This window comes from Delphinus delphis, chromosome 19, assembly GCF_949987515.2.
Source record: "Delphinus delphis chromosome 19, mDelDel1.2, whole genome shotgun sequence".
In the NCBI taxonomy this organism is placed as follows: domain Eukaryota; kingdom Metazoa; phylum Chordata; class Mammalia; order Artiodactyla; family Delphinidae; genus Delphinus; species Delphinus delphis.
Window position 1 is genome coordinate 20,526,037 of NC_082701.1, and position 24,309 is coordinate 20,550,345.

The window sequence follows — 24,309 nt, forward strand, 5'->3', positions numbered from 1 at the left end:
GCAATGGGAGGAGGAATTCCTAGAGAATTAGACTTTGAAGGCTAGCGGGATTTAACTGCAGGACTTCGACAGGACTGGGGGAAACAGAGACTCCACTCTTGGAGGGCACACACAAAGTAGTGTGTGCGTCGGGACCCAGCGGAAGGAGCAGTGACCCCATAGGACTGAACCAGGCCTACCTGCTGGTGTTGGAGGGTCTCCCGCAGAGGTGGGGGGTGGCTGTGTCTCACCAAGAGGACAAGGACACTGGCAGCAGAAGTTCTGGGAAGTACTCCTTGGCGTGAGCCCTCCCAGAGTCTGCCATTATCCCCACCAAGGAGCCCGGGTAGGCTCCAGTGTTGAGTCGCCTCAGGTCAAACAACCAACAGGGAGGGAACCCAGCCCCAACCATCAGCAGACAAGGGGGTTAAAGCTTTACTGAGCTCTGCTAACCAGAGTAAAAGCCAGCTCTACCCACCACCAGTCCCTCCCATCAGGAAACTTGCACAAGCCTCTTAGATAGCCACATCCACCAGAGGGCAGACAGCAGAAGCAAGAAGAACTACAATCCTGCAGCCTGTGGAACAAAAACCACATTGACAGAAAGATAGACAAGATGAAAAGGCAGAGGGCTATGTACCAGATGAAGGAACAAGATAAAACCCCCAAAAAACAACTAAAGTGGAGATAGGTAACCTTCCAGAAAAAGAATTCAGAATAATGATAGTGAAGATGATCCAGGACCTTGGAAAAAGAATGGAGGCAAAGATAGAGAAGATGCAAGAAATGTTTAACGAAGACCTAGAAGAATTAAATAACAAACAAACAGACATGAACAATACAATAACTGAAATGAAAAATACACTAGAAGGAATCAATAGCAGAATAACTGAGGCAGAAGAACGGATAAGTGACCTGGAAGACAGAATGGTGGAATTCACTGCTGTGGAACAGAATAAAGAAAAAAGAATGAAAAGAAATGAAGACAGCCTAAGAGACCTCTGGGACAACATGAAACACAACAACATTTGCATTTATAGGGGTCCCAGAAGGAGAAGAGAGAGAGAAAGGACCTGAGAAAATATTTGAAGAGATTATAGTCGAAAACACCCCTATCATGGGAAAGTCCATGAAGCACAGAGAGTCCCATACGGGATAAACCCAAGGAGAAACACGCCGAGACACAAAGTAATCAAATTGGCAAAAATTATAGACAAAAATTATAGAAAGCAATGAGGGGAAAATGACAAATAATATACAAGGGAACTCCCATAAGGTTAACAGCTGATTTCTCAGCAGAAACTCTATGAGCCAGAAGGGGGTGGCACAGTATACTTAAAGAGATGAAAGGGAAGAACCTACAGCCAAGGTTACTCTACCCGGGAAGGATCTCATTCAGTTTCGACGGAGAAATCAAAAGCTTTGTAGACAAGCAAAAGCTAAGAGAATTCAACACCAACAAAACCAGCTCTACAACAAATGCTAAAGGAACTTCTCTAAGTGGGAAACACAAGAGAAGAAAAGGACGTACAAAAAAACCCCCATAACAATTAGGAAAATGGTAATAGGAACATACGTATCGATAATTACCTTAAATGGGAATGGATTAAATGCTCCAACCAAAAGACACAGGCTCACTGAATGGATACAAAAACAAGACCCATATATATGCAGTCTAAAAGAGACCCACTTCAGGGCTTCCCTGGTGGCGCAGTGGTTGAGAGTCCGCCTGCTGATGCAGAGGACACGGGTTCGTGCCCCGTTCCGGGAAGATCCCACATGCTGCGGAGTGGTTGGGCCCGTGAGCCATGGCCGCTGAGCCTGCGCGTCCGGAGCCTGTGCTCCGCAACGGGAGAGGCCACAACAGTGAGATGCCCGCGTACACCAAAAAAAAAAAAAAGCACAGCATAAAAGTCAGTAACTCAATATTCTTTCATTCAGTCACAGGATCTTAAAATGTTATTCAAAGCAAAAAAGAAAGATATCATCTACCAAGCAATCAGTAAATTGCACAGAGTGGAAGGTTTTTTTGCCGCACCTGGCAGCTTGCAGGATCTTAGTTCCCCAACCAGGGATTGAACCCGGCCCCAGCAGTGAAAGCACCTAGTCCTAATCACTGGACCGCCAGGAAATTCCAGTGAAAGGTCTGTCTTTAAGAGACAGAACTCAGGAGGAAAATCCTGCAAACGAAGACCAGGAAACTAACCAATCTGACATGAGAAGATGAGCACATGTTTTACTTAATAAAAATCTAGAGATTTACAAATGCCATATAAATAATAATCCTCATTTTGAATATTCTCTAAACCCTACAGAAATGGAAGATGTAATTCTTTTGAACAGTCACCCAAGTTGTAGTCGTATTCCTCTGTGCCTCAACTTACGTAATCATTTTGCCAACAAGCCCATTTTATACATTCCCACCTTCCTGTATTTTTACAGCTGTCAAAGGAATTTACTTTCACTTCCAAAAACTCTAAAATAGAGGCTTAATTATTTAGCTTAGCCTTCCCTCCCCCCACAAAAAGAAGCCACTAAAGAAGGAATATTTCTCTTTTCAACTTCTGAAGTTGCTCCCCATTCATAATTGGATTCAGAATAAATCTTGGTCAAAGCATACCAGTAAATTAGAGCAAAGTCATTTTCAAATGAAATGAATTTTAAATGACACATTCAAATACATTAAGGATTAAGTCCTTTCAAGTGAAGTAACTCTAAGCGTGCAAGAATGAAGTTTAGCCAAATACTAGGCTAAGACTCAGGATAAAAAATGAAGTAGACATAGCCCTTGCCTGAGAAGCCTACAGTCTAGGATAATATATATGTATAGAAACACGAAGGTATAATGTGTAAACATAATGTATAGATATTGAACAAGATTATTTAAAATTTACATGGAAGCATTAGAGTTGGAAAGTATACATTTCAGCACTAAATTGATTCCAAGTTCAAAAATTCAAGTTAATCATATTCCCGTATTATGTGATATCACGAAGTTACAATTCTGAATTTGGCACATTCCTTCTGACTCTGTAAGCAAGTAATAGTCTGTTTTCATTTCTAGGGCAATAAAATGGGTTCACCCTGTCTCAGGGGGTTGCTACTTGTGAGTGACTAATAATTTACACCCATAATGTCAAGTTGCTGGGTGGGAAGTGCAAGTTTAACGAGTACTTCATAAGATCTCTGGAGATGTGGTTACATGTCAAAAAGTATAACTAAAAACACATTTGCCTATAGGTTCCCAAGATTTCATTTGTGATGCCATTTCTGATAAACCATGAAGAGTAGATCACCGGGTCTCAGGCTGTACACTGAGAAATGAAATTCAAAGAGAAAGCTTTTTTGAAAAGGAAAGAGCTAAAACTCCTGGTTGATGTGCAGGGCAGAAACCCAGTCTCATGATTTGGGGGTCAGAGCGACCCTCTGTCCTTTTTGTTTTCACTGTAAGCAGCAGGGTTGTGTTGTGTATAGAAGGCACTGCAGACCCAGATCCTATCTTGGCCATCTCCTGGCTGTGTAGCCTTGAATAAGTCACTTAACATCCTCACCCTCCGATTGCTCTTCTGTAAAACGGGATAAAAATATTCACTTTAAGAAGTTGCCACAAAGGTTAAAAATAATGTCTGTAGTTCAACTGCCCAATGTCTAGAACATATTAAGTACACAATAACTACTAATGATTCAAACAAGGACAAGATCAGAAAAAAACGCTTGTAACGCCGGTGATAGTTTAAAGGAATCCGTATAATGCTGGGGCCCCTGGCATTTCCACTTAACAAGTTTCCATTCTCTCAAGGAATGGAACAAATGGATGGATCATGGCCCTTCTCTTCAAGCTGAGCCTGCATTGGATGGCTGCTTCCTCTCTATATCTATTGTGAATGAGAATATGTAAATTCTGCAAATTTCTTGCTTAAAAACCCCTTTATTTAGACATCCCACTTGCTTGCTCTTTGTGAAGTGTATAAGTTAGGAGAAAATATGTCCCTTGGCCTATCTCCCTTCTATGAAAAGGTAAAAGGAAGTTGTAGTTGGATTTCACTCTGAGTTCATCATTCCTGTTCCTAGGAAAGTGATAAAAAAAAAAAAGGGTCACAAGATCCTCCCATTTGCCAGAACTGATACTCTAGAGGTCTGACATGGGCTTCAAGTGCAACCTCTCTGCATTTGCCCCCAAATCACCAGTGGGCACAGCTGGCTCTAGCAGTTCACAGGACTATCCACAGAATTGAAGAACCTCACCTTCAGGGAGTCTGGAGTCAGAGCAGATAATATCTGGATATTTGGGGATTAAGGGGTTGAGGATACGAGCACTGATACAATTTCCATAAACAAAAAGATCAATTGTTTTTTGATACACTAGCAAAGTTGGCGGTAGAGTAATGAACTACCAGACAAGGCTCCTGATTTCATGGAGTTTACTAGGAAGGTCAAACTTCATGTAAAGGAAGACCTGCTGGAAATACCATCATAGTCTACTCAAAAATAGCATTTTTCAATGTTTAAGAGGTCTTCTTTCTGAATCAGAAAAAGAGAAACCGGGCTTCCCTGGTGGCGCAGTGGTTGAGAGTCCGCCTGCCGATGCAGGGGACACGGGTTCGTGCCCCGGTCCGGGAGGATGCCGCGTGCCCGGAGCGGCTGGGCCCGTGAGCCATGGCCGCTGAGCCTGCGCGTCCGGAGCCTGCGCTCTGCAACGGGAGAGGCCACAACAGTGAGACCCGCGTACCGCAGAAAAAAAAAAAGAAAAAGAGAAACCATGCAACAACCTAATGACAAGACTTTCAAATCTTTGAAAATTTAAATTCCGGTATCAATCTGGAAAATGTGTTTGTTCCCCACCTTCCACCAGTGCGTTTCACAACAGTTTCTGAAACGATATTCTGCCAGAAGATACACTACATCATGATCAGATGGTTTATACTGAGTTTTCGAAAGGAAACAGGTAGGAAATATGAGTGAACTTTAAGAAGCTTAAGACTTAGAAAGAAATATTCATTACTTTATCCATTCAGCAGTCACTCTTTGCTTTCCTACTGTGCATAAGACACTGGGCAGTGCTGAGAATACAAGCAATGGAATAATTCGGAGACGAAAAATTCCTTATGACAACCTATCTGTACTCCACCCAGATTTCTTCTTTCTATCACAAATATGTAATGGGAACAATTATTCAATTAGTTCTATACCAATGAATTGTCAATGTGCGTAAACCATTTTCTTGTTGAGCTGGCCAAAAAAGGTTGGGGGGAGGGGAGACATATTTTGAATGGAGAGAGTGAACTTTTCAACGGCAACACCCATTCGGTGACCTATAAAAGGTTAGCCTTCCTGTCTTGCTGACACTGCACCATCCCTGGCTGTGGGTCTCTCGAGAAGCACCATGTCACTCTCCGCGCACACCTCTGGGATGCCCCAGTGGCTGTCCTCCCAAAGTGTGACACTGGGCAGAGCCAGGGGCATTTCTGCCTCAAGCATTGGAAGCAGCTATGGGGGAAGTGCCTTTGGCTTTGGAGGCAGCTATGGGGGAGGCTTTACAGCTGCTTCCATGTTTGCTTCCGGCTTTGGTGGTGGCTCTGGAAGTTCCTTTGCAGGAGGACTGGGCGCTGGTTATGGAGGAGGCAGGGGAGGTGGCTTTGGGAGCCTGGGGATTGGATTTGGGGGAAGCCCAGGAGGGGGCTCTCTAGGGATTCTCTCTGGCAACGATGGAGGCCTTCTTTCTGGATCAGAAAAGGAAACTATGCAAAATCTTAATGACAGATTGGCTTCCTACCTGGATAAGGTTCGAGCTCTAGAAGAGGCTAACGCTGACCTTGAAAACAAAATTCGAGAATGGTACGAAATACGAGGATCTGGAGACCCACCGAATGATTATAGTAAATATCAACTGTTGATTGAAGACCTCAGGAATAAGGTAACAAAATGGCTTTTTAGAGGGGCTTTGGGAATTATGTTTTACTTTTCTTTTTTGCTATTTCAATATTTTACAGTCATAAATCACCTAAAACTTAGATATCTTTCCATTCAACTGTATTTGGAATAATTTCTCATCTTAAGATATTTAGTTTCATTTTATCATTTACCATAAAGTGATTGTTTTTTACACTACCCTTTCTGGGGGAAATGTATGTTTCTTAATTTTTAAATAATATTCTCTATACATATTTTCTTTTAAAAGTTAACTGCCTTAAACCCTTAATAAAATAGCATTATAACATCACCTAAAATTTTCCTGTCAAAGATATATTTGCAGAACACTGTCTTGTACGACCTCACTTTGTGTGTCTTCCCCTGTTTGGCCAGATCATTTCTGAGAGCACTGCAAACGCCCAGCTGCTCTTGCAGATCGACAATGCGAGACTGGCTGCCGAAGACTTCAGAATGAAGTGAGTAGAATAAAAGAAAGACTGATGATGGTTGACAGGCCCCAGGATCTCTTCTTTTTCTCTATTTTCCTGCCTTCATTGACGGCAAATATTTCCAACCTTCTGCAGTTCACATGCTCCATGCATTTAATGTTTTGGTAAATTCACATTGGGCATTCTATCAGAAAGTAACGAGATTCAAACACAACTCACATTACACGTCCTTAGTTGTAAAGTACTTAAACCCAAGGCTACGGATTTTCATATTCGACATTTGTTATTGACTCATGTTGCGACATGATAATTCCACCAGAGTCCTAAACCTCAGTCTTCCATGCATCCAAATGAATGAATAATGTTTTTGCCTGGGCGCTAAATGAAGTGACCTTTTTCCCGATGACACATACAACTAAAGCATTAACCAGGCATTTATTTTTATATTGCCTCCTCCTTTCCCATACACCACCGTCAGACATAAGGAGAGAATACTAACGTCCTTTTTGCTCTGCAAAATTTCCTCACAGGATGTTGCAGTGGTGATGATCCTGAACCTTAGTACGAGTCACTAAAGAAGTATCACTGTTTTTAAATTAAACCATGAATAAAGGTTAAGCAAGATGACTAATTATTATCTAATTTTCAACCGCTTTTAGGATTCCATCAGAAACTCCACCTAGAGAGGGGCTGCTACTTACTGTTCATAGCCAAGGCAGCCAGCCAGACGGGAAGAGGTAGCCTGGGATGCGGTGCTACTGCGGTTCATCGCTGGTAGAAAAGTATCACTTCCTAATTTTTTCACTTCTCTCCCACTGAGTAGCAACCTGTCATTTAAAAAAAGGAAAAGAAAAAGTTAGAAAAGCAAAAACAGTCTCATGCATTACAATGCTGCTAAATTTATATGCAAAACAGCCCTGAAGATCGCAGGGGACTTATTCAAATGGGTGTGTTGATTCCCTGGACTGTTTTGCACTTGGTTTTCAGATACGAAAATGAGCTGGCCCTGTGCCAGAACGTGGAGGCTGACATCAACGGTCTGCGCAAGGTGCTGGACGAGATGACCCTGGCCAGAGCCGACCTGGAGATGCAGATCGAGACCCTGAATGAGGAGCTGGTCTACCGGAAGAAGAATCACGAAGAGGTGAGCCAGAAAGCACAGTTCTCTAAGCTGCTTTTTTCTACCAGACTCAAAAATTACAATTTCAAATTTATAAACCTGGAGTTAGAAGAGATATGCATGATACACTATCCCCCTGTTAAGATGACCATTTGTTTTGAAGTTGTGGTGGTGGTTTCTGTTAAAGTTTAACACGTGAGAGGCACTTTTTGTCATTTTCATCATTTGGTAAGGACAATCAGAATTTTAATTGTCCTGATTTAGTGATTTCTTAAAATATAGTATTTTTATTCATTAGCTGGGGAAAAAATGTTAAAAGGCTGACTTTGCACTATCTAGTGAAAAACGCTCTGGAAGGATTGAAGAATTAATCTTTTAGTCATAGAAAATAAAAGGAGATACTTATCAAGAAAAAGATATAGTATTTTTAAAGTTCAAAAATAAAAGTCTACCAATAATACAGACTGTTATATATGTTAGAGAAATGAATTATACCCAGTGTAATACACACATGGAACTCTGATATATCGCAATGTATATAAGTAATCATGCATGACCCTGGCACTAGGCTCCTAAAAAGCTTTCCACTGTAAAGCAATGACTATGGTACAAACAGTGGGCAAGCCCAGGGACCGTCTGCAGCCCTCGGTTTGGCAGCTGTAGTTGAAAACCCCGGGTACCTTTCCACCAGGCCTTCCCTTCTTGTAAAGGTTGTGGAGCCCCAAGAAGCGGGGCCAACTCATCCATCAGGCATGGTAGGCACGGCACCCAGGACCCGTGGTGAGTTTAGGGGCCCGTGAAAGTGTCTTAAGTTCTTTCAAAATCAGAATAAAAATACGAATTTTAGGTTAAAAATGTTTGAATATATTATATTGATAGGTTTGTCTTTATACCAACTATGTTTAGTGGAGGAAGAGGCCCACGAAAGTGACAATGGGCCCCTGTGCCCCTCTCTCTCACTCGCTGTCCCCAGGAGCTCCAAAGCTTCCGGGCCGGCGGCCCAGGCGAGGTCAGCGTAGAAATGGACGCTGCCCCCGGAGTGGACCTCACGAGCCTCCTTAACGACATGCGGGGGCAGTATGAAGCCGTAGCCCAGCAGAATCGGGAGGATGCGGAAGCCTGGTTCATTGAAAAGGTACCACTAACAAAGACAAAAGGCGTTGATACACTTGCATTAAAGACCGGGGAGAGGCGCAGGGCTGGCTCACGTCCCCTCCCCCCTCTTTGCTGTGGCAGAGCGCCGAGCTCAGGAAGGAGATCAGCAGCAACACCGAGGAGCTTCAGTCCAGCAAGAGCGTGGTCACCGACCTGCGGCGCGTGCTTCAAACCCTGGAGATCGAGCTCCAGTCCCAGCTCGCCACGGTACGGCGCGCGCCAAAAGACGCGGCTTCCTTTCGCCTTGCAAAGGAAATGTTGCATCCAAATTAGTAAGGCCATTGGCTGCCTTCCGCATTTCGGTCCCCTCCATTGTTACGTCTGTGCCATTTCCCTCCCCCGTGCAGAAGAAATCCCTGGACGACTCGCTGGCCGAAACCGAGGGCGACTACTACAGCCAGCTGTCCCAGGTGCGGCAGCTCATCGGCAACGTGGAGGAGCAGCTGCTGCAAGTGCGCGGTGACGCCGAGCGCCAGAGCGCCGACTACCAGCTGTTGCTGAACATCAAGGCCCATCTGGAGCTGGAGATCGAGACCTACCGCCGCCTGCTGGACGGAGAAGCCCAAAGGTGAATAGATAACTGAGGCTGAAAATAACCTCAATGGCTGACGGCCCGTGGACACTGATGCAGTCTGGGGGCAATAGAAGTGGGAAGGGTTCTTTAGTTGACAGAAAATAACACATCTAGTAAAGACATGCCTTAGATTTGTTAAATGCTCTACATTGTGCAAAGTGTTGTCACCCGTTATCTTCCCTGATAAAAGTTAATAAAATGCTGGGATGGACAATGGCATCGCAGACAGAGGCATACTGCAGATGAGTATTAGAAAAATCAACCGTCTGAGTTCTGATGTTAATGCCCCGATGCTGAGAATGACATCAAATCACAGCCACGCAATCACCTCAGACCTACTGTAGCGAACTTTCCAAAAGTAATAACAGCCCGGACTAGTGGGAAGAATTCAGGACTGTAAATCAGGAAACCAGATCTTCCATTAGTGGCCAGTTTGCTTCACTTTAAGAGCCCATTTTAGGCAGGGTTGGAAAGCAAAGGTGCACTGCACCAGCTGATTACTCTCAGGGTGCATCGTTCCATCATTCTTAATCAAGAAATGTATAATACTTTCTCCAGTTGGTCATTTTTTAAGCTCAAATAGCAAATTCCTTATTCCCTCTCATTCCAGAAAGCATCATGTGATATCAACTCCCTTGTTTTCTTTACAGTGACTGTTTGGATGAAAGTTCCTCTGTGACAGCCTCCAACTCTCAAGCACCGTCAACTGATTCCTCCAAAGGTAGGCAGATTCCCTAAGAAGCACTTGGAATAAGTCAGAATCACATCTGTTAATGACCAAAACTGTAAGATCTCATTGAATATTGCAGTGTTATTAACTAATTTAAACTTAAAGTATATTTGTATTCAGAGCAAAGAAAAAATATTTATGCATTCCTGCAGAAAACTGAGTAGTCTGTTCTGTGGTAAAACTTTTGGCAAGCTCAGGAAGGAAAAAAAAATCTACAAAGTATTATGAGAACCATAAACACTTTTTAAATTTTAAGTAGAAAAATATTTTCATTTGTGCACAACACTGAATACATTTTATTAAATAAAATGCATTTCCTTTAGAATGCAAAAGTCACTTTTGAAAGTTGAAATTTGATGGACTGTATCAGTCAATACCTAATTTAGAAGCTTAAGTTAAACAACCAATTTTAGATGAGTATTTGAAACACTAACTTTTGCCCTCTTTGTTCCATTTTTATCTTTAGACCCTACCAGAGCCCGAAAAATCAAGACAATTGTGCAGGAAGTGGTGAATGGTGAGGTGGTCTCCTCCCAAGTTCAGGAAATTGAAGAAATAATATAAAATTTCACAAGATCTGCCCCATGATTGTTTCCTTAGGAACAAGAAATTTACAAGTAGAAATTATTCCTTTTAGAGCAAGATGATACTGCTCTAGATGATACTGGTCACAAAAGCATTCAATCTCGATTTCTGTTTGTTTGATTTTCTTTGGATTCCCTATTCACTTTGAGCCTCTTTTGGCCTTCTGAAACAAAATTTAATTACAAATAGTTGTGGAAATGTTGGTCTTTATAACAAATCAAAATTGCCTTACCTCTTCCTGGACCTAGAGTAGTCTTTTAATAAACTTTCTTCTAGTGACCTGGAACAGATTTTTAATCACCGGACTTTGATCAAGTAGCATGTTTTTAAAAAGTTAATCTTAATAAAAGATGAATGGTAATAATGTGAAGTGTGTACCTCCTTGACTCCAACAATAGTGTCAAGGGCATAGAGAGAGGTTTGTGAAATACTAATTATTAGTATTAGATAAACACTGAGATAAAGATGTTGAAGTGGGAGATTAAGTTAAGAAGATTCTTTTAGAAGTTCTTTCCTTTTTACATCAGCCCATCAAGGTTACAAAAAAAAATTGTACTGTGCACTACACGGGATAACATTTGTCCTGTTCTTTTCCTAGCACTTTCTTTCATTCAATCAAGAAACACTAATGAACTCCCATAGTGTGCCCAACTCAAGCCTCGAAGGTGAATAAAGATATGGTCCTTGCCTGGAGGAGTTCCCAATTGAGGGCAGAGATAGACATCTACTGGGAACAGTGATGCAGTGAGATAGGGCGGATGGAAGTTCAAAGGACGCTTGGAGGAAGAAAAATTTGTGAGGAGGCAACCAAATGCTTCATACAGAAACCAACCAGGCAGAGAAGGGAGAAAGGGAACAGAGGAAGCACATAAGAAAGGACACAGGGGCGTAAACAAACACTGCTTTGACGGCCTTCCTCCTATTGGGCACCAGCAAGGCCCAGGGTGGGGTTTCTATTGGGGTGGGGTAGACCCACAAGTCGATAACAGATGTCATGTTCTGGGTTGGGGCAGAAGGTGGCCAAAGTCTAAGCCTGAGTAGACTGTGGTTCAATCTGGGTTGCCAAATTCAAAACCCTAAAAGGAAAACGAAAGCAAGATTTAACAATTAAGAGCCTGATCTCTGAAGCCAGACTGGGTTCAAATTCTGACCCTAATACTTAATAGCAAGTAACTCAACCTCTTGCCTGCTTCTGTTTCCTGATCTTTAAAGTGGGGTGAGTTTGTGAAGCTTAAGTGAGGTAACATATGTAAAACAGTAGGAACGGTCCCTGGCACTTAGAAGTACTCAATATTTGTGTCCTATTATTATTTACTGTGTGTAACCAAAATGTTTTGGAGAAACCAGGGGAACTGATGAGCAAGGAGCGTCGAAGGAGCAGAATGGAGAGGAGAGAGTCAGGCAAACCTGGAGGCATTCCAGCACTGGGTGCAAAAGCCCACAGAAGATTATTATGTCATTTTCAGCTGACTTGCTTCCGTATGCAGCTTTCTGAAGTCACACTTCTTTTTAAATTTGCTAGTGATCTCAGATGCTCCATTCATCTTACTTTATTATGCACGGCAATTCAGCTCTCTGTCTAGACCTCACCTTCCAGAACTGATGCTAGGAGAACCTTACCTTTCAGACCTAAAGAGATTATCAAGGTCTTTTCCCGCACAAGCTCCACAGCCCCCAAGTAATAAATGATGCCACTTCCTGGTACTCAAAAGTGGCTGCAAATAGTTACTGCTTTAAACTGCCTCTGTTTTCCTTACATCTGAATTGTGTGAAACTCCAAGGAGAAAGGAATTTTGCACATGTGTAAAGTCGGTGGTCATTTCTTAGCTATTATCCTAGTTTCTCAGCCTTCCCTTCTTTTGGGAATATTTTCTCTACTGGTCTCCCAAAGGCATCACCTCACTGGAAGCTTTTTCTCAGACTCTTCTTTGTGACTTCTAAATGTTGACTTAATCCTATTGTCTTCTCTCTCTACACTCGCTCCCTAGGCGGCCTCATCTAATCCCATGGCTTTAAAGTAACCATCTATGGATGGCTGTTACCTAGACTCATTGTGGTGACCATTTCCCAATGCATACAAATATTAAATCATTACGTTGTATACCCAACACTACTAATATAATGGTATATGTCAATTATACCTCAATGAAATAAAAAGATAAAGTAACCACTCCTTGTGGTAACCTCCAAGATGGTCCAATGAGCCTCACCTCCTGGTACTCATGCCCCTGAGCATGGTTCCCTTCCACAAGGAGTAAAGCAGACCTACTGAAGGAGTGACAGCGTGTGAATTCCAAGGTTAGGTCACAAAAGCATTTCTGTCTGGCTTGGTCTCTTGGATTGCTCATTCTGGGGGAAATTGGCTGCCCTTAAGTTATACTGTGGGAGAAAAACGTATTTTAAAAAAATCAGTGATTTCACAAAATTTCCCACTGAAGAACCAATAGCTAGCATCTCCTGGAATAGCCAGCAAGTTAAAAATCACAGTCCTATTCTGATAAAATCTTAGAATATTCTACAGTCTTCAGTTGGCAAAGGAAGCATTAGATTTCTTATTATTTAAGTTCTCTTTACCCTACTCTCACTGCCAGGAAATGCAGTTAGCATAGAATCCTTATCATGAAAGTCTAGGCCTCATTCACTACACCACAAGCCGTAATTCAACACAGATGTAAAAGGTCCTTTCAGACTCAGCAATTAATGAATTGCAGAAATGAGAGGTCTGTCTTGAAGGAAAATAACTCATAAGAAAAAACCCAGGTACAGGATCAGAAAACAAAGACAAGCATATCATTATGATTATTTTAAAATCTAAAATTTTATTAATTTAAATTTTAACATTTATCTGCATTTACTGTGCGGGTAGGCTAGAGAAAGTTCTGGAAAATATTGTATATACTAAATTGTTAGAGTGGTTATCTCTTGGAAATTAATCAAGGTGTTTGAAGAATATTTTTTCTTTTGTACATTTTTTAAATGCTTAACAAACACTATATGCAACTCTGACAATTAGAGGGAAAATGAACTTTAGTTATCCAGAACAAATGGGTTTGCAAGTAGGTCACAGTAAAAAGGGAACCATCTAGAAAACGATCACGCATTGCCAAAGCAGTCAAATCTTCAGGCTTTGTAAGAGTGCCACCTACTGGAACCTCAGGATACGAACCTTAAAAAAAATTAACCCTGCTTTTTAAGCCGCTTGAGATATGCTGGATACTACAAAATGGGTTCGGGATTTGTTTGTTTGTTTGTTTGTTTTAAGAAAGAGAGAAAGAAAAGAGAAGAAAAAAGCAAACCTGTTTAAAAGTATCAACTTAATAAATTAACACTTTCTTATTTAAATAAGTGGTATTAGTTTCCAGAAAGTCCACCAGTAAAGAGGCAAGTTCTATAAGGCATAAAGTAAAAAAGAAAGCTAGTAGTTATTTACAGTGTAGAGAACCAGACAGACAGTCTGAACTACCTAGCCTTTTAAAAATATACTCAAACATCAAATGAAAAAAATGTATTCATATACCTAAGTAAATGGCTTTTTAATGGGGTAGTAAATGTTTCTTAAATCTTGGTACTGGATCTAAGATTAAAATGTCATTGTTTAATATTAGTATCATAAACTCAGTATCAAACTAAAAACCATTAGTTTCCTAATTAAATGTATCCTCTCCATCACTACAACTTTTTAATAAAAGCTGTGGCTGCAACATTCAGCAACATATTTATAAAAGGATTTTTTATCTAAAATATATCTCCTTTTTAAAAATAAAATAAACCAGCCCACACAACTCTGTGAATATACTAAAAACTACTGAATTGTACACTTTAAATGGGTGAGTTTTATGGTATGTGAATTATATCTCAATAAAGTTATTAAAGTTTAAAAAATATATATGCAACTCCTGACTTGACAATTTCGCAAGACATACTGATACAAATCGTATTGCTCAGTACACTGTTGCTGATGACTCAGTAAAAAGTGATCTTCAGTTTCAATAAGCAGTCATTTAATACATGACTTTTTCTTAAGCAAATTAACCTGAGGACTTTTTCCCATCTATCTAAAGAGTACTAGGAGTTGTTTTCACAAAATAGAGTAACTTGATTTCTGTGCAGTCTTTATAAGGAAAAAAATGAGTCCGTTAATGTTTATTTGTAGAAGCAACCTCAGAATCCTCGTATTCATCATTAGAGGGTGGTTTGTGCGCAGGCAATCAACTAACTATGGATACAAAGCAGTTCTCTTGAACCAACTGATAGAAGACTGGCTTTCCATGAAAAAAAAAAATTAAGTCTAAAATCTTAATACTCCTGGCAATCTAGACCAAAATAGAACTTGTTCCCCCTTATTTAACCAAGGTGTTCTATCTAAAATAGTCTTTTCTTTCAATCGAACTAATATTTATTGGGCATTACGGAAACAACAGTGAGCAAACATACACATATATGCAAATAAACTTACCTTGAGGTATAAAGAGACGTACCTATGAGAGAAAGTGCAGATGAGGGACCAGAGAAGGTTGGAAAAGGGAGAGAATACACAGGGCTGGGGCATGAGGACCAGGGCCACTCTTTTGGCGGAAGAAGCATTTGAGCAGAGCCTAGATGAGTACATAACATCTCCACGTGTGGTGTTAAGTGGGAGTGGGTAGGCAGAAACAGGAGCAAAGAGCAACTCCCCTGGGATGCTTCCCCACAAGACTAAGAGGCCTTCTTCTGAGAACCCTATGTTCTTTGGCCATGGTGGTCTGAACTTTATTTTTGGATGAGTTCATGTGCCTGATTCCTCTTCAAAGGCTGGACCATGTATCTTTGGCCAACCAGAAATAAATTCCCAGGACTAATGCAGCGTCTGGCAGAATGTAGGTATGCCAAATACATGTTGGTTGAAGTGCTGCTTGGAAACATCACACTCAGTTTACACATTGTCAAAATGATTGAAAAATTCGTGGGAAAGTATTAGATAAAATCCAGTTAAAACTATTAATCAGGGCTTCCCTGGTGGCGCAGTGGTTGAGAGTCCGCCTGCCGATGCAGGGGACACGGGTTCGTGCCCTGGTCCGGGAAGATCCCACGTGCCGTGGAGTGGCTGGGCCCGTGAGCCATGGCCGCTGAGCCTGCGCGTCCGGAGCCTGTGCTCTGCAATGGGAGAGGCCACAACAGCGAGAGGCCCGCGTACCGCAAAAAAAACCCACAACAATTAATCAAGCCCATCATTTGGCACAGTTTAAAATAAAAGCATATGTTGATTGAATATTTCATTGGCACCAGTTATGCTGTCATATCAGTATGGTCCTAGTTCATGAGTCTCTCGAAATTCTCTAAGCTGGAAATAATAATAGAGTGTATTTTAATCACTGTATAACAGCAAGTGAGGACACAGGAAAACAGAAAAAAGCAATACTGCAAAGTGCCCACTGATCGATCTTTATCAGGAAGAATGTCCTCCTCAGTACCTAACAATCTGGAAGAAAAAAGCATCTATTGTCAGGGGAAGCTGCTTAGAGGGAAATAAAGATCCAACGCGTATTATTCGATTTTGCAATAGCTCATGTTGTAATATAAAAATGTAATTTTAATTGAAGGAGGAAGATAATTACAGCTTAGGAGCCAACTCGTTAATCACCACCACAATCACAACTATCTGAGGGACAAGCCTTTGGTCCCACACCCAAGACAAGAGGGTGAACCCAAAAAGTGACTAAAACAAGTTTCTATTAAAATATGTTCAAGGCACCTGAGCCATTCTGAAAGCAAGCCCTGAAACCAAGAGAAGAGGAGAATTTTGTTACTAATGATTAGTTATTAAGTTTAAATAATTTCTATCGAATTAATAGGAAAACAAGAAATTCTGCACTGCATCATATCTCCAGAAGTAATATTATGCTGGAGGGTGATGCATTGGAATAAAACACAGTTAGCATGCATTGCTTAAATGAGTAAATACATATATATATATATATATATTCCTTGAACTAATACTAGAGACAGAAAAAAAAGAGGCCAGATAAATCCTGCAAATTTGCAAGTGATCCAAGTTATGGCAACCTAGGTCATAACAGAAGTGTCATCTAAGGAACAACTGAATAAACTGGTGACCCTTTTGCTTAGAAAATAAAAGATTTAGAAGGACAAAGTATCCCTCTTCAAATATCTAAAAGACTCCAAAGCTAAGTTCCATGTGGCGTAATGCAAGCTATATTGTGTGGCAGATTTCAGTTCAATATAAAGACAAACTTTTTAGTAATTAGAGCAGCTCAAAAGCTCAAAAGATAAACCATCCTTTAGGTCCTTTCCAGCTGACTTCTGTAATTTTGATGGCCAGAATCCCTAACAACCCATCTAAACTAGACAGGGCAGCGTTTTACCTCACAAGGATCCAGTCTAGGCCACGGGTTGTGACTTCCTGCATTAACGTCATTAAGAAAAGTCCTAGAGTCAGTCTAGGCTCAGCGGCACAGAGTGTCACTACCACGACAGAAGAGTGGTAGCAAGCATGCTTTGTGCTTGTCATCTCTAATCTACACATTTCCTAAAACTATTCTTCATCATCAGTTCTTGAGCCTGTACAAGCTCTATCTTCTTTACCAACTAACTGTTGAAAGTAATGCTTACTGACAGTATTCCTAATGGAGGATACGGGAATACATGAGGCAGACAGAAGGCTGCCCACAAGACTGATTATCAAGAGGGTTTTTTAAAAATATAGATTAGAATGACTTTGAAAAACTTTCTACAGCCTAGAATCGGTCCCTCTCAGCCTTGCATGTCCAGAAACTTGACTTTACCAGTATACCCAAAGGTGACCTGGCACTTGACGACAGACTGACAGTGATTGTATTCATACAATACTAATGTATAGATTAGAATTCCAGTTTATTAGTTAACACTAAGGGACATTTCTTTCCAGATGTTCAAGATAAACATCAGAAAGATGTTCTTTCCTGATCACTCACTTTCCTGCTAAAGGCTTACTTTGTAGGATGAATTAGGGATCGTAAAGTTGCTGCATAAGCACAGATTCAAGCAGAGGTTTGAGGAACACTTCCCCCAGATCTTACTGAGGCCAGGTGAAACATCCTTGCCCCACACTAGGCAATTCCTCTCTAGTGGCTGCATTGTCCATGTGCCCAAATTTAGCATCTCTCTGCCTAAGATGAAGCCAAAGGCACCTTCTCTGAATTCCCCTTTTGATATTCCCTGATGACCACACTCCTTACCCAGGTGTTGACTCCAGGAGATAGATTATATTTGGGTTTTATTAGTTCAGTTAGGAAGGCAACTATATTTTCCTTTTCTCCCAAGTTCATGGGGATACCTCAATGTCACATCCATATTTATAGCTGTAGCCACCTCTTTCAAGTATCACAGGGTAGCCCCTGAGTTCATGGTACAAGGAAATGAAGTCTATTATTCTAAAAGTACAAGCGAGAATGATACACACCTTCCAACTCAATGCCCATTCACCACAATGACTCTTCTAAAAAATACAGAATTTTTTTCAGTCATTTTTTTAATGATACCACAGATCTGTTCCTTATGAAAAGTTCCCTATGATAAAGGTTAAATTAGTCATCCAACAGGTGGTTTCCTACATCACTGAGGCTTCACTCTCTCTTGGATCACTATTATTTCTGATTACTCTTTCTTTCCAGGTATCTAAGAGCTATCTCACTTCTTGGCTCCCTAAATTTTCTCCTTTTTTTTTGTTTGTTTCCCAGAAGCTCTAAGGAGCTCCAAAATTCTACTTGCTTCTGTTTCCAAGTGCATTCTACATCCAACAATCTTGTATTCACTCCACCCTTGCTTCCCTCTTCATCATCCTTTTGTCTTTTACGCCCATGCGGGATGCTGTAGCAATACAAGACACAGATGGCGTCATTCCATCACCATCCTCTCCTTCCCTAGTGACAGATGGTTTGGCTTCTGGGCCTAAACTGTCCAGAAAATTCTTGCTTTCAGATCTTCAAGGATCTTGTGGCCAATATCATAGACATTTTTCTAGACCTCATTTTCCTTGATCTCTCTGCAGAAGTTGAAACTCAAGACCTGGAAGAACTTCTAGGAGGTTCTGTAGACTCCACCAGGTGAGTCACCCATACTTCAATCCGTGCTGTGATTCCCTAAGGCTTTTCCAGCCTTCCAGATGACTCCTATTCACTTCCTTTACCAAGTACTTGCTTTTCCTCTGTGCTAAGCCTAATTCTGAGGGTTTCCTCAACTTCCAGTCTTAACCTTCTGCTCTTCTCTACATTAAAAATGCAGTTGTTCTCAAGACTTTGACTATCACCTCAATATTGATGATCCCTAAGCCTTAAGCTCTCTCCTAAGTTCTTATATCAATTTCCTTTAAAGGAAATTAAAATTTTCCTTTAATCTGTGCAAATTCATGGCATGTTATATAATTCACAAACTATAAAGAATGAGAATCTGTATGTATTTTAGTTAGTAGCTTTGAAAGAACTCACTCCCCAATACTTATACGGTCTTTCCAGAAGCCATAACAGCCATATTGAAAGCCCTCGTCCTACTTGACATCTCTGAACCATCGATATCTTTGATGTTGTTGACCACTCCATCTTCTTGAAATTCTCCTCTTCCTCTCCTTGGCTTTCTTGAAACTTCTGTCTCTTGGTTTTCTCTTTTTTTCTTTGTTACCTTTCAATCTCTTTTGTTTCTCCTTAAGTGTTATAGTTCCTCAAGGTTTTATTCTTGGTCCTCATCTCTACCCATTCTCCCTGGGAAATCTCATCCCATTCCACAGTTGCTCTTTGCCACTAAAACTTCCAAATCTAGCCACAGTTTCTGAATCCCAGAACTCACATTGCAAATGCCTATGGAATATCTATACCTGGGTGTTGACAGGTGTTTCATCCCTAATCTTTGTTATCCTGGACTCATTATCTTTCCTACAAAACCTGCTCCTCCTTGGCTTTCCCATATTAATTAATGGCACTCCCCACAGTCCAAAACTGGAAACCTCTTGTCATTTAAGGTTTCCTCCCTCTCCTTCATCAACCTGTAACTAGTCAATAGTCAAATGCCACCATTTCTATCTTCTAACTTCCCCTTGTTACCACCCCACTGCAACCTTCTTGAAGTTGTCATTGTTTCTTACACTCCCCACAGACCCTTGCAAATTCTCCTTTCTCATCTCCCTGCCTCCAGTTTCCCTCCAGTCCATACAGTACACTGCCAATAATGTTATCTTTCTAAAAATTAAGAGTATGTTCATCCGCTGCTTAGCAATCTTCAATGGTCCACCCCCTGACTATGGGACCAAGTCCAAATTCCTTAGAATGACATTAAAGATCCTTCCCCATCTGCCCCCAACCTATTTTTCCAGGCTATCTCTTGGCACTCACTCATACAAATTTTATGCCCTAGCCAAACCAAACTTTTCACAGTTGTTCAAATATGTCATGCATGTTTACACCTCCTTTATATATGCTGGTCCCTCTGCCTAGAAAAATTTTTTCCCCACTCATTTTTTTAAGACACCATTCAAATGAATTTCCCTAAGTCCTCCAGAGGCTGGTTTCTCTTTTTGGGGTGCTTCATATGTTTTATATAAATCTGTATTATTAAACTTTTCATCCTATTTTGCAATTATTTTTGTATTACCCCCTACCCTCTGCCCCCAAGATATGGGGCTTTCCTTTAGAGCAAAGACCACATCTTACCTATCTTTGCATCTTCAGGACCCATGTAAAATTTCTGGTATAGAAAACATGGTCAATGCACAAAAGTGGGGAAATCGGAGCCAGGGCACTTCCCCTTCCTTCCAGGTGAGGAAAAAAGACTACAGACAAAAACAAACAAAAAACCTTGTTACCCTCTTTCCTTATTCAGCTGATCTAATAGTCAAATTGTATTTATTGAAAGAATACAGAAAAGTCTTTTCTCCAAAATTTTCATCATCACACTGCCTGAAATTTCACTTAGATAAAAGGTACATTTTTAATGTAAATAGTTTTGGTGACTACTTCTCCACCCCTACCCACCTTTGTTGGTAAGTAACACCTTAGACTGAATTAGACTAACCAGATAGTTATCTTCTTAACACCTGTTCCCACACAAGCTGAAAAGTTTCAGAAGGGAAGGAGAAGTTAGGGAAATGGAACCTATCAGGGGAGGACAAACTCAACTGGGATGCAGCTCAAGGGTACTGGGGAGCAACTTCAGAGCACAGGGTTACTAAGGGAGGTGGGAGAGGTGGGGCAGGCGGAGTCAAGATGGGGGGCTAGGAGGATGCGGAATTCGCGTCTCTGCACAACTAGGGCACCCACGAGGCACCAGTGGGGGACCACGAACACCTAAGGGGACAGGGGGAACCCCCAGTGACCAGTAGGACGTGGGGCGTGTGGGGGGGCCGTGAGGGGGGAGGAGAAGTGGAGGTGGGATGGGACCGGTGCCCCTGAGGCCGGCTCGGGGAGGGGAAGGAATCCCACTCCCAAAGGGGGAAATTGGGGGACCATTGGGAGGGCAGTGGATCAAAAGGGAGCTTGACCAGGTTTCCCCCACCCACGTGGGCGCCCAGAAGCCTGCTGAGACCCCAGGCCTGATCCCGTGCTCACCTAGGCCTCCTCCAGCCGCGCAGGTCCTGAGGGAGTGGGAGGGAGGGAAGGGGGAGCAAAAGTAAAGGCCGGACCTACGGGACTGGCACTCCTGAGGGGTGGCTGGGGGAGGCGGGGAGTTCCTACACTCAGCGGGACCCACCCACGGTTAGGGGTCCTGCGGGGACAGGGGAGACCCTGGGGGAGACCCTTGGGGGGGGTGGGCACAGAGGAAAGGAAAGGAACACAGCCAGTGCTTTCCCTGTCCACTTAGGCACTGTTGGGCCCCCGGGCCTAATCCTCTACCCTCAGAGCCTCCCTCCTACCGTGCAGAGCCCAAGCCCCGCCCCTACACCCCTACCCAGGGCCCCACCCCTACACTCGGGGACCCCCTCGGAGACCCCCTCCAACCACACTGGGCCTAAACCCCACCCACACCCCCTCACCCAGGGCCTTACCTCCACACTCCTGTAAGAAATACATTTGTGCTTTTCATTAAAGAAGGATTTTTGCATTGTTTGAGTTTTACTTTTCTACCTGACCTTAAGATAACTATATACAATGAAAGCACCCACACTGAATCTCAAGGCTCATTCTGGCCTGACTCACCAGTTCGATGCTGTGTATCCTTGAACAGTCCTTTTCTTCAGTTTCCTCATCTTTAAATAAGAGGAAGGAAACCTCTCTTCCTAATTCCCAGATTCATTGTAAGGTTCAAATAAGATAATATACAAGAAACCCCTTTGGAAGTTGTAAATCTTGATATAAATGTAAGGAAATTTTGTCTTTATATTCATTGTGCTCTGGACTTTGAAGAGATAAATGTTGAGGTTTCTTCTTTTTTTTTTTTTTGCGGTACGCGGGCCTCTCACTGTTGTGGCCTCTCCCATTGCGAAGCACAGGCTCCGGACGCGCAGGCTCCGCGGTCATGGCCCACGGGCCCAGCCGCTCCGCGGCATGTGGAAGGTTTCTTCTTAACAGGGGTGTAATAATTTCCAGCTGAGGGCCTGTGCGATGGAGACCGAAGTCACCCCCAAGAAACACCCATTTGCAGGTGAGCGCTGCCCCCTGGTGGAAATAGAAAGGCGGGGCAGGTGCGGTTAACCACGTGGGATCGCCCGGGGTGACGCCTCCTGGAAAGGAGAAACCACTTAAACTTACGCATTTAAAAAAAAAAATCTTCTTTCCTTTTTTGTCACACAGTGTTCCTTTGGAAATATTTTCTTTACATATGCAGAATGTAGACCTGTTACACCAATTACCTGTCTAATTATTGTTATTTACGGTTAATGATCAAGCATTGACGAGAGTCAGGTTTTTAAATGTATTTTAATATCCTAATTCTTTGATATTTCAATTTTAATAATTCAATAACTTGATTAAAAGATAATTTTACAATCCATACAGCATTTTAAAACTGTTGGGCTTCCCTGGTGGCACAGTGGTTGAGAGTCCGCCTGCCAATGCAGGGGACACGGGTTCGTGCCCCGGTCCGGGAAGATCCCACATGCCGCGGAGCGGCTGGGCCTGTGAGCCATGGCCGCTGAGCCTGCGCGTCCGAAGCCTGTGCTCCGCAACGGGAGAGGCCACAACAGTGAGAGGCACGCGTACCACAAAAAAAAAAAAAAGGCTATGGAGGACCAGGAAATCAGGTAAACAAAAGCTGTGTTGAGCATTCAATGTTTATTTCTATATGTTTCAAGTGATGAGTTATTTCCTCTTTATGAATTTGATAAATTCTAACAATTCATATGTGTCATTTTACTTTTTTCTTTTTTTAATTGAAGTATAGTTGATTTCCAATGTGTTAATTTCTGCTGTACAGCAGTGATTCAGTTATACACATATATACATTCTTTTTTTATATTCTTTTCCATTATGGTTTATCATAGGATATTGAATATAGTTCTCTGTGCTATACAATAGGACCTTGTTGTTTATCCATTCTGTATATAACAGCTGACATCTGCTAACCCCAACCTCCCAGTCCATCCCTCCCCCAACCCCCTCCCCCTTGGCGACCACGAGTCTGTTCTCCAAGTCCATGAGTCTGTTTCTGTTTCATAGGTAGATTCATTTGTATCATCTTTTAGATTCCACATATAAGTGATATCATATAGTATTTGTCTTTCTCTTTCTGACTTACTTCACTTAGTATGATAAACTCTAGTTGCATCCATATTGCTGCAGTATGCATGTCATTTTAGATTCATCTAAAGCCACCATGGTTAAAACAATTGTTGAAGAAATAGATCCTCGTGGCAAAGTTCTCTCATCTAGAGTTCATGCTATGGGAAAGAAGTCCACCAAAGTCAACAATGTGAAGAGTGAACAAAGGGTGCCTTCCTGAGCCCAAAAAGGATGCCCCCAAATCAAAATATCAAATTGAAACTAGGTTCCTAAATAAGAGCCTTCTTATTTTTCTGCTTTTCTTCCAATGAACTAAAACAAGTTATTTTTAGAATAGTAACATCTCTTTGGCTTTCTCTATGGTGGTATTTCAATAAAAGTTCTTCCTGTTGCAGGTCATCCTCACTGGTTCTGGTCAATCTTTGCATTTTAAATATACCCCCCAACAGAAGCTGAATTTGTTTTTAATTTCTTCTCTTTAATGCAATGCTCTTCACAAATTAGGAGTAAGTTTGACAGGCAAAACTAGTTGGTGTCTTTTTCACATCTTTGTCAAATTTTAAACCTTCCTTCCTTCCTTCCTTCAATAAATACTTGTTGAGCATACACTGCACACCAACAATAAAAGAGTTAATAAAATCCAATCACTGAGTGCAACATACTCATAGAAGTGGAAATAAGGAATTGAAGAATCAGAAATAAATGAAATAGAGACTAGAATGACAATAGAAAAGGTCAAAAAAACTAAGAGTTGGTTTTTTGAAAAGATAAAATTGACAAAACTTTAACTAGACTAACCAAGAAAAAAGAGAGAGGACTCAAATAAATAAAGCTATAAATGAAAAAGGAGACATTACAATGGATGCCTGAAATACAAAGGATCATAAGAAAATACTAGAACATTTAATATGCCAACAAACTGGATAATCTAGAAGAAACAAATAAATTCCTAGAAACATACAACTAACCTAGACTGAATCATGAAAAAATAGAAAATCTGCATGGACCAATAATGAATAAGGAGATTGAATCGGTAATTATAATCTCAGCAAAGAAAAGCCCAGGACCAGGTGGTCGGACCCCTATCATACACTATACACAAAAATCAACTCAACATGGATTAAAGA

The 24,309-nt window shown here is 41.5% G+C and overlaps 1 protein-coding gene and 1 long non-coding RNA gene across 4 annotated transcripts in view; one reads left to right on the forward strand and one right to left on the reverse strand.

Moving 5' to 3' along the window:
- LOC132414730 (keratin, type I cytoskeletal 12-like) overlaps positions 1 to 23,402 on the forward strand; it is a 55,657-nt gene extending 32,255 nt beyond the window's left edge. The window contains exons 1-9 of one of the 3 annotated variants that reach the window (XM_059997547.1): positions 5,705 to 5,893; positions 6,283 to 6,365; positions 7,326 to 7,482; positions 8,432 to 8,593; positions 8,695 to 8,820; positions 8,961 to 9,173; positions 17,771 to 17,780; positions 22,658 to 22,709; positions 23,258 to 23,402. In XM_059997547.1, the coding sequence (XP_059853530.1) occupies positions 5,720 to 5,893; positions 6,283 to 6,365; positions 7,326 to 7,482; positions 8,432 to 8,593; positions 8,695 to 8,820; positions 8,961 to 9,173; positions 17,771 to 17,780; positions 22,658 to 22,709; positions 23,258 to 23,402 (1,122 nt within the window). In that variant the 5' untranslated portion in view covers positions 5,705 to 5,719. Of the gene's footprint in view, positions 1 to 5,362; positions 5,894 to 6,282; positions 6,366 to 7,325; positions 7,483 to 8,431; positions 8,594 to 8,694; positions 8,821 to 8,960; positions 9,182 to 9,837; positions 9,909 to 10,383; positions 10,847 to 17,770; positions 17,781 to 22,657; positions 22,710 to 23,257 lie in introns of those variants that run through there. The other 2 variants (XM_059997546.2, XM_059997548.2) reach the window with 2 other exon arrangements.
- Positions 4,508 to 8,898, reverse strand: LOC132414733 (uncharacterized). The gene is made up of 3 exons (XR_009517019.1): positions 8,767 to 8,898; positions 7,040 to 7,165; positions 4,508 to 4,670 (listed from the first exon to the last, which is right to left on the reverse strand). It is a non-coding gene; the product is annotated as an uncharacterized lncRNA (long non-coding RNA).
- Positions 23,403 to 24,309: the final 907 nt, after the last annotated feature.